Genomic DNA, 15,349 nt, shown 5'->3' with positions numbered 1-15,349 from the left:
CTCCAAATCTTTCCTGAAGATTCAGAGAGCTTTGAATCGATCCAGAACTTTAAATTGGTCCCCTGATTCCATTCAGATTTGGAAATTAAGCCACCGAATTGCACCAAATCTCTTCCAAATCAAATCACCACCTGTAGCCTCCCCCTCCCAGTACTGCTGCTGCCCATCCTGCCTTTCTGCCCCAAACACAGCCCTGGCCCAGCCTTCCCCCTCCCCCCCAGCCCCAGAAGAGGGTAGCACAGGCCCTGACCCCGGAGCAGGCAGTCTGCCCTCACCCAGTGCACAAATCTGGGGAGTGCGTGCCCCCCATGCCTTCCCCAGGGGTGTGAACAGCGGCAAGGAGCTACCCACATGCCCCCGGACAAGCTGCCTGTAGCTCTGTTCCACATCCTGCCCTAACGCCAGCTGGGCAGCACCTTCCGCAGACCCATTCCCTCCCTTACTGTGGGGGCCTCAATCTGCCCCATGCCTTTTACCCCCTGCAGACTTACCAGTAGGATGCTGCTCTCCAAGATGCATGTCGACTATCGGGATTGGTATCAGCTGATAGGGCTGGTTAATAATTTGCCAAAAAAATATTTATTGGTGCACCACTAGCCTCTACAACATCTAGTGGCACCAAGTCCCACAAGTTGATTACACATGGTGTGGAAAGGAACTTCCTTTTCTTAGGTTTTAAACCTACTTCTTTGATTACTGAGGTATTACATAATGTCACTCATGAAAAGGTGATTTTCTATATTAAATGAGTTTAGAACTAGCTTATCAGAATAACCCCTGAGTTTTTTAACAATAATTTTATTGCTACTGTTGTGCTTTAGTTCTAACACTAGTTTTTTTTATCATACCAAGTTATCACAAGAGTTGGGACTCAATGATTCATTTATGTGGTTTATAGGAACATGTAGTTAATCTTTATATCGTAAATTATAGGAACAGTAACGCTTAGGTAAATCCAAGGTATGAGGCATATCTCTGAAGTTGCTGAATGTGCCTGTTTCCAGGTTTCATGACTGATGGTATGACAAAACTATGCATGGGCTGTGACTTCACATTTTTGTGCACTGTTGTTCATGTGGTAGAGACCGTTTTGGTTATAACTGGTAAACACGCATTTAATTTTGAAGGTTTCAAACTCATGCACAGGTGTTTGCAGGATCTGTTTCTGGGTTCTGACAACTGTCTCTTCTTTCAATATGCTCTTCATTAATCCACTCACTCTTCTGTATTATTAAAAAAAACACTAAATCAAATCAAAGACAAATTCAAAAGCAATAATCTGAGAAAAGCAGTTTAGGTGCTCATTTCCATCCCTAACATCTTGTATTCAGAAGTCTGGGGAAAGGTATTTTTCCTTTTTTCTAAATGAGGGAGAGCTGACAAGGCTATAAAAGGAAAGGCATGAACTTGTGTATTTTCCAATAGACGAGTATTTTTACTGCGCTTGTAACTCTTCACCTCTTTGTCAGTTATGATGATAATCTATATTTAGGTTCTGGCAGGTGATTGTCTCCTGCCAGATCCAGTACTTTGCAGATACACTGCTCTGCAAATTAGGTGTCAATTAAGGACCTATTAAAAGGGTGAAGAGAATGCGACTGAATACAAAATCTAACTTTTTTTTAATAATAGGTTGCAGGAAGTGAATTTGTGCAGTTCATTATAGTCAGTTAAACAAATGAGAAGCCAATACATTTTTATTTCATAAATCATGGGCGCAGTGTCCTTTGTTGAAAGAACTCTGTCATCTCAGTTTCCAGGATCTTGACACTTCCCTCCCCAACAAATTTAATAATTCCGCTGCAATTAAATAGTATGCAAAAGAGCTGACTCTGGTCTACGTACTACGAATAATTACAAAAAAGAATTCCACTCAAAAAAGAGATTGAAGTGCTTGTATTTTAAGTAGATATAAAGAACATAGTTTTAGCATAAATAATATTATTCTTCTGAGCTTTTATACATCTATCATAACAATAATTTGAAATAAGTTTCCAGAACTAAGCAAGCAACTTAACTTTTTTTAAACTATTACGATTTGTTTTTGTACCTAAGTACTTCTATTCTTCATTGCCATCCCTAAACCTAAATAATTGATTAATCTCCCCTGCAAAGTAATCCTGAGAAGAAAGGAGGAAAATTTGAACCTCACAGTGAATCTTCAGTTTTGAAGAGTTCATGGCCCTCCAAGGACATGTGTATGTAGTAATTGTTTTCTCCACAAGTTCTGCTCCCTATTCATTAAAGAGCATTATCAGCATGGCTCCTTGACCCACAGCTTGAAGCATTCAGATGGAAGTTGTAAGCAGGTTTCTTTAAACTGGGGCAGTTGTGCATCAAGCTGACATTGTACTGTGTGTTGTTACCTTGTGTTCATACTTTCTGAAATCAGCACGGTCTCTACATTATTTAATTCCAACTGCTGCAACTCCCAAGAATATTTTTGAGACAGGATTTTGTTTTAAAGATATTATCAGGTATTTTGGGCACAAATTTCAGATTTTATAAAGAGATACTTTTTAAGGAACAAGTATTTAATAAGAATGTCTCTGATTTTAACTCGCCTAAGAAAAGCATTTGCTAGATCAAGAGAAGTCAAAAGCAAAATAGTCTTGGTTGATTTTCTTCAGTTGAATACGATACACCCATTAAAGTAACAGAATAAATTATGAAAAATAGATTTTTTTATTGTTGTTATGTTCTAAATAATTGAGTAAGTAATTGTGACCCTTAAAATAAAAGCTTTAATAATGCATTTGAAATTTTGTTTGTCACAGATGGACCAGTCGTCTCCAGCCTACATGCTTGCCAACTTAACCCACTTGCATTCTGAACAGCTTTTGCAGGGCTTGAATCTTCTTCGCCAACATCACGAGCTCTGTGACATTATCCTGAGAGTTGGCGATGTCAAGATCCATGCCCACAAAGTGGTGCTTGCCAGCATCAGCCCATATTTCAAAGCCATGTTCACTGGAAATCTTTCAGAGAAGGAGAACTCTGAGGTCGAGTTCCAGTACATCGATGAGGCAGCACTGCAGGCCATAGTTGAGTATGCGTACACGGGAACTGTATTCATCTCGCAGGACACTGTTGAGTCGCTTCTTCCAGCTGCAAATCTTCTCCAGATCAAACTTGTACTGAAGGAATGCTGCACATTTCTTGAAAGCCAGCTTGATCCTGGCAATTGCATTGGGATTTCTCGTTTTGCAGAGACGTACGGCTGCCATGACCTCTACTTGGCTGCTAACAAATACATTTGTCAAAACTTTGAAGATGTTTGTCAGACTGAAGAGTTTTTTGAGCTGACACATTCTGAATTAGATGAAATTGTTTCCAATGACTGTTTGAACGTTGTCACAGAAGAGACGGTCTTTTACGCACTAGAATCTTGGATCAAGTACGATGTGCAGGAACGGCAGAAATACTTAGCACAGCTTCTACACTCTGTCCGATTACCACTGCTGAGCGTTAAGTTTCTTACTAGATTGTATGAAGCAAACCATCTTATTCGAGATGACCATACTTGTAAACATCTACTAAATGAAGCCCTGAAATACCATTTCATGCCTGAACACAGACTTTCCCATCAGACTGTGCTGATGACAAGGCCTCGTTGTGCTCCTAAAGTTCTTTGTGCTGTAGGAGGAAAAGCTGGACTGTTTGCGTGCTTGGAGAGGTAAGGAGCAGTAAAATTTAAACTGTTTGAGTGATGCTAGCGGGCTTGCCTGGTTATAACCTTCCTGATCAGGGTTAAAACAGACTTTGTGTTGGGAACTGCTGTGTTTGTGCAACTGAGGCTATGTCTTTACTACACAATGTAGTACCAAACAGACACCCACCTGAGCTAATTCTAGTTAGCTAGTTCTTAGCTGGCGTCATCTGAGCTTAAACTTAGTAGGGGTCATAAGAGCCCTGTATTCATTCCTGCCCAGGGCAGGGGGTTGGACTAGATGATCTGCTCAGATCCCCTACGACCCTACTTCTATGAAACTAGTATCTGAAGCAGTGTAGCTTCATTAACAAAGGTGGAGCACCATGTTAGTACGCACCTGCTTTAACACGCGCTAAAGACAAACGTGAAATTTGTTAGTAACCTGACTATTCTCACTCTGTTTTTACCTGGATTTCTTTTCTGGGTTTTCACAACAATATTGCATTTATTTTCCTTTCAGTTACCTCCCTAGGTTGCCAGAACTATAGAAATGTCACCTAGAGGCAGGCTTTTGTACCCCACTACTTTATCTCATGAAGAAAATTTTGACTTACAATTCTATACAAGAAATGTATGAATAAGACTGACTGAAGTCCTTGATTATAACATAGGTTTATATTCTCTGCTACAGACTCCAGGTTTTATTATCTTAAAACCATTGAGGCTGAAAGTCTTCATGCTTGTGCTCTGTTGGCAAAAAAGTTTTGGTGCCTCTGAGAATGAGGTTAGAGAATACTGTAATAGGGAGTCTTGTCAAGTTCAGAGAATTAAGTGGAGTATTTAAATCTAGGACTCATAATCATCATCATTGGGGAATCCCTTGCCACTAAGGATGATTGTCTTCCATAGTTGTCTTGTCTGTGGGTCCAAAGATGGCTAACGAGGCTGATCTGGGATCAAGAGACTCTCTTGCAACTCAGGCCCCTATTTTCATGTGGGGTGGGCGGCTTTAGGTTCTTGATTCAGTCCGTGATGTTCTGTTTCTGCCACTTCTGCTTTTCCAACTCCTGTTGTCAGTGTAAGATTTCAAAGTACTGAGATCCTTGCAGCAGACTTCTTCCATTTGGGGCAGCCCGGGGCAATGGTCTCCCACAAGTTGATGTTAATTTTGCTTTTTTTTCAAGTTGGCCTCGGGGATGTCTTTGAAGTGCTTTCTCTGCCCTCCTCGAGCATCGGCCTTGATTAAGTGGGGAGAATAAAACTTGCTTCAGTAGAATCCTTCACACTAGGACTTTTATTGCCTCCAAATTACAGAGAAGGAACTTTAATTTGGTAGTGGGATAGTTCAGAGATCAGAGCAGTGGCATTTGGCGTCTCTGAAAATTCAAGAAGAGTTGAGAGTATTGTAAAGCTTGTGATGTGCTGGATCCTGTCATGCTCATGTCAGTACAGCTTATTAGAGGCATGACACTGAAATCTAAAAATTCTGTATGCACCAAATAGGCTTCAAGTCACAAAGCTAGATTGAGCCAAAGGATGCTGGTGGCAAGGAGTGCGGAAGATAATGCAGGGCCATCAGCTCTTATAATTTTTTAGCTTAAGGGAAGACGGGTGTGCTCGGCTATGTGCCAGGTAGGGAACATGAATACCAGTATCATCTTTTAGTGATTGCTTACAACTGTATCAACACTACAGCCCTTATAGCCATTAAGCAAGGCTTTCTGTCCTCAGCTGAGGAAGCAAACAAACAATTCCTTTTCCCTCCCCCTTTTATTCTCTTTCATGCTACACATTAGGTAGCAAAGAGGTTGTTCCAGGTCACTCTGAGAATAGACTCTAATAATCAGAATCTCTATTGCACTTTTTAGGGGTGTATCTGTCTGATGCACAAAATCTGTATAAGTAGAAAAAACCCCTTTTCTTTTCCCTGATCCTCTTATTGTTTGGTATTATTTGTGGCACTGAATTAAAATAGTCAGATAAATAGGTTTTTTTGAGGTTGACAGCATGTCCTTTTTAATAGCGTAAAAGAATCTTACACTACGCTAGGCTGAACTACTCGTGCTTTTGTTGAAGCAGAAGTGTTTAGATCAGGGGTCGGCAACATTTTTGGGCAGAGTGCCAATAACACGCCAACCTCATCATATAAGATGTTGGCATGCCAGGGGTGGGTGGTGGGGGAGCCACAAGGGGCCCGATCCTTGTTGTGGCAGCGTAGACCCCAGCCCCTTCCCTGCCATCCACCCAGAGATGCATGTGCGCCCAGTATCAGCAGTGAGCCGGGCCAGAGCTCTGCAGACCTCAGTGCAGCAGCTTGCAGCATTCCCACCACCTGCTGTAAGTAGCTCAGGCTCTGTGGCAGGTGGCAGGGGCATGCTCAGAGCCAAGGCTGTTCGCAGCAGGCAGTGGGGAGGCTGTAAGCCACTTCACTGAGGTCTGCAAAGCCTTAGCCTGGCTCATTGCAGACAGCAGGGGAGGGGCCAGGGCTGCGCTGCCACAAGGATTGGGCCTTTTACTGCTCCAACCCAGCTCAGTGCGTTGCAGTCCTGGGCACATGTGTAAACCTGGCACCTGGGAGCAGTAGGCACAATATGCACCAGAGTTTTTCACATGTAGACATGCCCTACATGTGTTCACATTAAGATTTTCTTAATTTTGCCATATTTGATTGGGTAAAACTTAGTTTTCCTTTATCAAAATGATAAATTCAAAACAGCAGAATACAGAGTTGTAAAGCTAGGAATAGTAAGGTTTTTGGTTTAAAAAAATTAAGACATTTAATGTTTCATAGTAATTTTCTGTTCAGTCCAAGGAGGGTGTTGAATGGTGGAGCGGTCACTCTAGAGCAGGGGTGGGCAAAATGTGGCCCGGGGGCCAGATGCGACCTGCCAGGCCATTCTGTCCGGCCTACGGGGCCCCTAAAAATTTTAGAAAATTAATATTAATCTGCCCTGGGCTGCGTGTCATGCAGCCCTCAATGGCTTGCCAAAACTCAGTAAGTGGCCCTCTGCCCAAAATAATTGCTCGCCCCTGCTCTAGAGCTATCTGGTTCTCCTTGTACAGCAGGAATGTCAAACATATGTCTCCTCTTAATAATCTGGGGCTGTTTTGCAAAGTCCCAGTGATGTCCGCTTCTTTAAAAGAAAAAGAAAAAAAGCCTTTCCTAATACATGTAGAAATCAGTGGATTTCTATTACACTTGAACATTTAGTAAATGTTCTGTAACAGGGAGTATGCTTCATTGAGTTTTTATTTGTATTTGCCTCTCTTCTGCTGCAGTTTAAAATCAAGGACTTTAAACATTGTGTCATGATATACAAAGCTTACCCTGCTCCCATATCTATTCAAGATGAATGGATGAGGGGAAGAGTAAGGACAAATCTCATCCAGGAGTAGGTAACTGAAATTGCCACTGTGCTGGTCTACAGCATTGAATGCTTTCTCCTGCAGAGAATAGCAAAGCTGAATGTTTGCTGTTGTATCTTTTATCACCCTCTTGAGTTGAACCTTTTTGTTTGTGTTCTTTCTGAGATGTAGGATGCTCGATGCTTGTTCTCTGTGGCTGTCCTGGAAACAAAGGTCTGGGGAAACCTTCCTGAGTACACTGAAGTCTATTTGGGGTCAAGAACTGACCCTGAGTTTCCCAGACTAGCTTTGAAATATTGAATAGGGGATAGATCACTCTAGAGATGTCCATTTTGGTATTCTCCCTGTATAGCAAGGGTGTCAAACATAAAGTCTGTGGGCCAGATTTGGCCTGTAGAGCCCTATTATCCAACCCCTGGGTGCCTAGAACTTGCAGCACTTGTTTGGGCTAGGTCCTGATCTGCACCACTTGCTGGGACCGGTCCCAGACTGTGCTCCATGCGCCCCAATAAGCAGCATGAGCAGTGCAGCCAGGGGCAACCTGCTGAGGCTGGGTTCCGTGCTATGCTGCTCCCTGGGGTGCTGCCCATGCTGCCTACTAGGGCTGGGTCCCAGGCTGCACTGCCTCAGGGAGTCAGCATCCTGGACTGGCCTGAATGGGTGCCACCTGTGCTGGATGAGGCAGTAGAAGGAGGGTTCGTAGGCCTGAGCTGGGCTGTGGATCAGCTCCATGCTACTCATCAGGCCAGATGAGTGTGACACCCCTCCGGTATAGCATCCACTTCTGCCACTGTCTCAGGCAGGACACTGGGCTAGAACAACCATTGGTCTGACCCAGTCTGACACTTCTTATGTTCCTATAAGCTACTTGAAACAACTGAAACAAGAAAACAGTCTCACTAAATTTTCAGAAGAGCCTACTGCTTTCAAAATGTGGTTTAGCTCTTCAGTGAGCTGTGGTTCCAGATCCTTGATCAATAACTTCCATCACATTGATGGCTGGATTTCTTCATAGTGCTAGCAGCAAGCATGACTGCTTAATATTACACTTAAACTACCTAAATACATTAATCCTGAACATGTTTGTCATTCTTTACTATTTTCATTCTAAATAGGTTTATTTTTAAAAGGAAGTTTCACAATCACACTCATCAAATCTTTCATGTATGTTTTATACACATCTGCCCCTCTTACTCTCTTCCCCATTATCCTTCCTTCATTTTCATTGAGCTTTCCTTTTGGCATATCCCTTAACTAAACCAACCCCCACAACAAATTGTAGTATTTGCATGACATGCTACCATTGCACTGTTCATTCTGCCTTTGTATTCATTTTCTGCTCTGTGTCTGGCTTGTCTGTTTGGACAGTAAGCATTTTGCAGCAGGGACTGTGTACTACTGTCAAACACAGTGAGGCTGTGTTCCTAATTGGCAATTAGGTGAACATGATTAGTAGCACTTGAGACCCAGTCAGACAGAAAGAGCATTAGGCTTGTGTGAGAAACACAACATTTAATCTTGACCAAAATAATACTTATTTTTGATGACAGATGATATTTAGTAAAGTTTCAGAGGGCTATGCACTCATTTAATCTGCTGTTTTTTATTTCCTCTCCAGTGTTGAAATGTATTTTCCCCAGAATGACTCCTGGATTGGTCTAGCACCTCTTAGCATTCCCCGCTATGAATTTGGAATATGTGTCTTGGACCAGAAAGTATATGTGGTAGGAGGGATTGCAACCCATGTGTGTCAAGGCATCAATTACCGAAAACATGAAAATTCAGTGGAATGCTGGGATCCTGATACAAATACCTGGACGTCTCTCAAAAGAATGAATGAGAGCCGCAGTACTCTTGGAGTAGTCGTTCTAGCAGGAGAACTGTATGCCTTGGGTGGCTATGATGGGCAGACATATTTACAGTCAGTAGAGAAATACATTCCAAAGGTTAAGGAATGGCAGCCAGTTGCACCAATGAATAAAACAAGAAGTTGTTTTGCTGCAGCTGTCTTGGATGGAATGATATATGCCATTGGTGGCTATGGTCCTGCCCACATGAACAGGTACGTACCTTTTGAGGTGTGTAAGAAGTGTGTAGAACACCAGAATTCAACTTGTAAAATCCGCCGTGATCATTATTAGTCCTGTGATCAGCAGTCATAGTGCGCACATGCACACACACGCGCGCACCCAGTCTCATCAAGATCATTGGTAATCCACAGTGGGCCTCATTAAATTTTGTTCTGTAATATCTACCTGAGAATTTAGTTGGGGAATCTCTATGCAGCAGTTTCCTGAATTATATGAGCTAAGAAAATGGACTTGTATGCACACTCATGCACCCCTTCAAAGAAAATAAATGATGTAGTTTGCCTCACCTGCTACTAAATTTGAAGGTGGGTGTTTAAAAAAAAATCATACTCAGGCATATACCTAGTTTTTATGCATGCCAGTCATCTTACTGTTTCGACATGGGTGGATTGGCCATGTCTGAAACCATAAGTTCATAGTAAACTCTAAACTCTTGTTTAAGGATAGTCATGATACAGGTAGTGAGTGGTATTTCTTCAGCAGTGGTCCCAGGCAGGCAGAGACAAGAAAGAAGACAAGTCTTTGAAGTCAGTGGAGCTCCATTCAGTTGCCAGACTCAGTCCATGTAGATCTGGTTACAGGATCAGGACTGCAGGGTACAGCATAGAACTTGTCTGTTTGCACCAACCTTCCCTCATTAATGACAGTAGAACAGGGGTGTTAAACTTACAACCTGCAAGCTAGATGCGGCCTGTGGAGCCATTTCATCTGGCCCACCCAGCTCCCAGAGGGGCCAGGACTTTGTGGGTGGGGCAAGCAGGGACAGGGCCCGACACCAGATTCCCAGCTGCAGAACCTGGTGGGACACACCTGTTGGCAGTGTATGAGGGTGAATGACAGCTGTTTACTGACTACCATTGCTTGCCCCACCACCACCACTACCGGATCTGTCCTGCAAGGGTCCTTGGGGCCCAGATGTGGCCCGGAACACAGGTGAGTTTGACACCACTGTGGTAGAACAAATGGATGCATCTCTTCAAAAGGCAAACTGTGTGAAGGGGCCTTAGTATAAACAAGTGAATAATTAGTGTAAGGATGGAGAACATTGGAGAGAGGAATGTTTTTGTTTGACACCTAGATAAAACATTGGGTATTTAAAAATACAGAATTCCTTCTTTGCTGTACTCATACTGTACATGAAGTATAAAATAAAATGCTCCACGATATATTTAAAAAAAATGCTACATACATGTAGTTGTGATACAAAACAAGGAAATCATCCCCAGGTAGCAAACCTCAGCAAAATTGTCACTTAGGAGGAGAATGCTAAATCATGAGAGACTGATCGCTAATTGAGAAGGAAATTGTTTTGACCAAGGACTTTACTGCAATGTTATTCAAATCTCTTCCCTTTTAAATGTGTGAACTGTGATACTGGTTAAAATGACTTAATATGCTATGAAAAATAAGACGTCGAAGTGTTTGCCACTCATTCAAGGCTTTTCTCCATGGAGTAATAGCCCAGTATGATTATTGCACAGTAGCTCTTCTACGCTGTTTCCCTGTGGAAATCTTTATTTTGCACTAGTCATGTCTTTGGCTTAATTTAATCAACTTCTAAAGAGGTCTAAGCTAAGTAGCACAAAGTCACTCTTGGTGTAGAATAAGAGTATATACCTAGGGCATTAGTATGAACTAGCAACTATGCTGTAAATTCCAGTCTAAGCTTTGTAGTAATTTCCTGGCATAGACAAGCACTTTGCACAAGGAAAGGAACAGGCCCATAGTTGTGAGGAAGGAGGAGATGCTTTTCAGTAGGTGAATACATGAGTCTCTTTAAACGTGAGTTCTGTTCCCCATTTAGTGGGGTAAGTCTCGCGTTTAGCACTGAAGTATTGTGAAAGGATGCTATTAAATCGATGGTAAATTTAAGGGAAAAAAAATCATAATAGAAGTTTAACAGCCTGGACAGTCTTGTTCTTCTCCTGCATTCATATCTCAAACAGACCTTCCTTTTGTCCACACACATACGGAAACCATTCTTTTTATGTTCTTTTTTTTAAAATTCCTTTTTGTATTGAGTACCTTTGTTCTCACTGGCTATTCATAAGGAATATGACATGGTTACTGGGCTCATAAGCCCCAGAAGGCAGAATAAGCTGAATAATGTGTCATTAAATTCCTTGCCTCTCCTCTGTGCATCTGAATTTCCTGTTCCCCTTTCCCTTCCCCAGTGGTATGGGAGCTGCACATCTAGCAAGCAATGGCTGTGTGCCAGCACTGTGTTAATGACACTGACCATCTGTGCTGCTCTTGTCGGGGAGACTCATGGCTTCTGGGGCTTAGTAATTTCAAAGTTATTCTGAAGTGATTGGTATCTATCTCCAGTTACAGTTCAGTGAATGGAGGCTTCAGCCACTGTGTTAATATTCCAAAGAACAGTGTCTCCACAGCTTTTTCTATTAGACTTTTTTTCAAACTGGGACTGGCCAGGGGGGGATATTCCACCCAACAGGCTTCTTGGATAAATTGTGCTGCAGAGTTGTGTGATATTTTGCTGGCAGGCAAATTTGGGGGGGGAATTTTACTTATACTAGCGCTTATCCTTGAGAGAGCCCCAAACCTCATACTCTGTTGCAGATGACATTTATCTCATCGCAGAAGTAGGCTAGAAATCCCAGACGAATGCAGCCAAGTCTCTTGTGGTATAAAACCTCGGTACAAACAAATGTCATTAAAACCCAAGACTTACAAGTTGTTTGTTTCTATCTGCAGCATGGAACGTTATGATCCGAGTAAAGACTCGTGGGACACAGTAGCTTCAATGGCTGATAAAAGAATAAACTTTGGTGTTGGCGTCATGCTGGGCTTCATTTTTGTAGTAGGTGGACACAATGGTGTGTCCCACGTGTCGAGCATTGAAAGATACGACCCTCATCAAAATCAGTGGACGGTGTGTAGATCCATGAAGGAACCCAGAACAGGTAAGGACGTATGAAACTCTGAGAATACAAGAGTTAATCCCCATGTCTTACAGACACTAAACTTTCATTTGTCCTAATACAGGTTTGAAAAATGTAAGGCTAAAGGACGTGCCCTTCAGGGCATTGTCCTTCTTCCTTAAATTAGGTCAGATGTCGCTAAAATGTACTGTATGAAAGAACTAATTAATGTCTCTGTGAAGTCAGTGGTGCAGTATTTCTCATCTGTCTCTCTCTCAACCTCCTGAATGACCCAGTTCTCCCACTTTCATTGAATTTTGAATAATACCTCATTCACAGGTGGCCCAGCTTAAATTGGTGGGGAGCAGCTGGGGAGTAAAAACAAATGTCATTCCGCAGGTGATCAACTTGCATAACATGAGTAAAGGCAGCATCTTAAAAATGGTTTGTTACCTCTGATATCTGGAGCTAAATATGGAAAGAGTGCCCCTAGGTTGGTAAGGGAGCTAAAGCGCACATTGCTTGCACTAGTGTAGATGGTTTGCCTGCCTGCTTGACAGTGTGAGCCGGGAAAGACGGTTTTTTTTGCTGCATGGGAGAATGACTCGAGAAAGGAGCATAGGAGCCACAACGCGCAGATTTTCATTCACGTCCAGTCCTTTTAACCTAATTTCACATTGATTAATAACAAAAACATCATTTGGTTTGGTACTTAACAATTTTGCATTTTTCCCCCTCTTTAATAGGAGTTGGTGCAGCTGTCATTGATAACTACCTGTATGTAGTCGGAGGTCACTCAGGGTCATCCTATCTGAACACCGTACAAAAATATGACCCTATCTCAGATTCGTGGCTGGACTCCGCTGGTATGATGTATTGTCGATGTAATTTTGGTTTGACTGCACTTTGAAAACTTAACACTCTTGCAAACCTAATGTGAAGATGGAACTTAACCTGCCTGAAAAGATGGCCAATCAATGGGAGACCATAAGCTGCATTTTCTGGAGTCGGAGGGACAGGGTGAAACTTGATTAGAATGGCGCTGGATGTGTTTTCTTCTGGAAGCTGGCCTTGGTTGTTGTTATTTTCATAAAGCAACATGAATGGAAGACTTGCTGCTGACTGGGGCATGGACTGCATCCTGGGACTGGCCTGAAATAGCTAGTCTTGATCAAAGGAGGACTGTACATGCCTAGGCTAGGTTAGGGAATCTGTTGTGTATCTAATCCTTTCCCTGTTCTTAGAGCTTTTACCTCTTCCTCCTTCCTACTATGAAACATGCAGTTTACTGTGCTAGGAATGAGAGCAATTTGAGTGTGTTGTATGATTGGACTATTTGATACTTGTCTGGCTGTGTCTTCATATTGAGAAATGCCAGTGCTTCACAATTTTTTTATGAACAGTAACTAAAGGGCTGCCTTGTTTCTGTATCTCAAGGTTTGTAAATAATAAATGCCATAAAATGTTGCCTGTACACTCACCTTTGTTACCTGCATAATGGGTTTGGGGCTGGGAATAGTAATTGGTGACTACTTAATACATTTACAAGGCAAATTTAATGCCTTTTATTATATTTTTGAATCTGTTAAAAAGAAACCAACTAACTTTTTAACCCCCTTTCTCCATCTTTTTGCTGTGGACAGACGAATGCTAGGCTAAATTACTCACCTGGTCTGTTGTGTTTTTTGTAATTGTGTAATGCAAAGACAAGTTTAAATAGTTAATTCATTAACAGTGTCTCTTGGTTTTCTTGAATAGCACAACAGAGTTCACAGCATGGGTGTAAATATTTAAGAGACTTGTCCATTCCTTCCTTTGTCCTGATATATTTATGTCCATATTCCTTATCACTTTTTATTTTTTTAAGAATATATGGTTGCTTATTCAGAGTGTTCAGATATAAAAATGGTGCTAACGTAGGATTTTACAATAAGGCTGTTACCAATTTAGTGCTGTATGCATAAAGCATGATTTCATTTTGATTGCCCCAATGTTTTTATTTCTTATTTGCTTGATTCATTCGTGCCTATGAGAAATGTCAACAATAACTCTCTTAGCGTACTCTACATTTGCTACTTTTTTTCAGAAGAGCTAGTTTAATGTTCCTGTTTTCATAACATTTCTGAATATGGATTGAATATTAAGAGGGCACTTCTGCCTCACAAGTCTTGCCTTTAAAATAAATGGTGTTTGAATGAAAAGCACTGGGCATAGTGTTTAATACTATGCACATATCCTGTGTAACGTATAGAAGATCTGTTCCTGTGATGAACCAGAACTAAAGAGGTCTGCTTCAGTGACAGCCCTAAATTTAGTTACATTTTTGGATTGATGGTTCAAGTACAGTTTGTGCTGTTTAAAACAGGGGACTGAATAAATATGATTTTAGGTTGTTATAGCATGTTTTACTAAAGGTTTTTCTGATTTAAGCAAGGAATCATGCTATTGCAAAATGCCACAGTCAACACTTGTATTTGCCAGTTCTGGTACTTGGCAAGTTTTTTTGCTCCTGGAATTATCACTCACCCATTTCAGCATAATAATCCAGTGTCTGTTTTCCCCTCACTCTCTGAAAACCCATAGGCTATTACTTTTGAAAGTGCAATAATGCTTGAAAAAGGTTGTTTTTAAAGAAGCCATTTATTTATAAATACATAATGTGAGGTTTCTGGGCATACTTAATTTATTCTGAGTTCCTGTAAAACTAATTGCAGCCAGGCAAACTGCAGTTATCCTTGTTCTTCCATAAGCTAACATTCAGATTTAAATAACAAGAGAACTGTGTCTTTAACCATAAGAACATTAATCCTACTTTACAAATGTTTGCACAAATTTATGAAATCCTGCCAATATTCTTCAGACTCGGTAGAATTCAGCAGGACTTGTAAGCAAATAAAATTGACAAATTAAGAATTTTCTACACTGCTTATTTAAGTGACCCATTGATTTATTCTAGTTGCATAGCAATAATAGCATCATTGATTTCTATAAATCTGTTATTAGACACAAGTAGCTGCATTGCTGTATGTTGCATGTTTGTGTGGAGAAAAGTAGTTTTTAGGAACTGGCCACAACAGAAATATTTTTTAGTCTGTTGAATAGATTGCCTTTTCATTCCTATTCAGGTGAATACCCAAGTTGAATGTTTACACATACTATTTTTTGTTTGCTATTTACAATTTTGCAGAAATGCCATTGATTTATGAATTAAGGAATATCCTACCCCAGCCTACACAAGGAGATAAGGATGTTCAAAGTAGTCCAAAATTATTTTTTATTTAATAGATGAGCTTATGCATTTAAAGGTGTTAGACTTGTTTCTGTATAATTCAGTATGGAATATTTTTTTGAAGACTTTT

The 15,349-nt window shown here is 41.2% G+C and overlaps 1 protein-coding gene across 1 annotated transcript in view; it reads left to right on the top strand.

The window, feature by feature from the left end:
* Window positions 1-14,861, top strand: part of KLHL28 (kelch like family member 28) — a 22,650-nt gene extending 7,789 nt beyond the window's left edge. The window contains exons 2-5 of the mRNA XM_019503129.1: window positions 2,778-3,676; window positions 8,637-9,080; window positions 11,824-12,032; window positions 12,737-14,861. Of these exons, the coding sequence (XP_019358674.1) occupies window positions 2,778-3,676; window positions 8,637-9,080; window positions 11,824-12,032; window positions 12,737-12,900 (1,716 nt within the window). The 3' untranslated portion in view covers window positions 12,901-14,861. The remainder of the gene's footprint in view (window positions 1-2,777; window positions 3,677-8,636; window positions 9,081-11,823; window positions 12,033-12,736) is intronic.
* Window positions 14,862-15,349: the final 488 nt, after the last annotated feature.

This window comes from Gavialis gangeticus, unplaced genomic scaffold (assembly GCF_001723915.1).
Source record: "Gavialis gangeticus isolate Ggan-Ray unplaced genomic scaffold, GavGan_comp1, whole genome shotgun sequence".
Lineage (NCBI taxonomy): Eukaryota > Metazoa > Chordata > Crocodylia > Gavialidae > Gavialis > Gavialis gangeticus.
The sequence above is the reverse complement of the archived record's forward strand: the minus strand, read 5'-3'. Positions and strand labels throughout refer to the sequence as shown.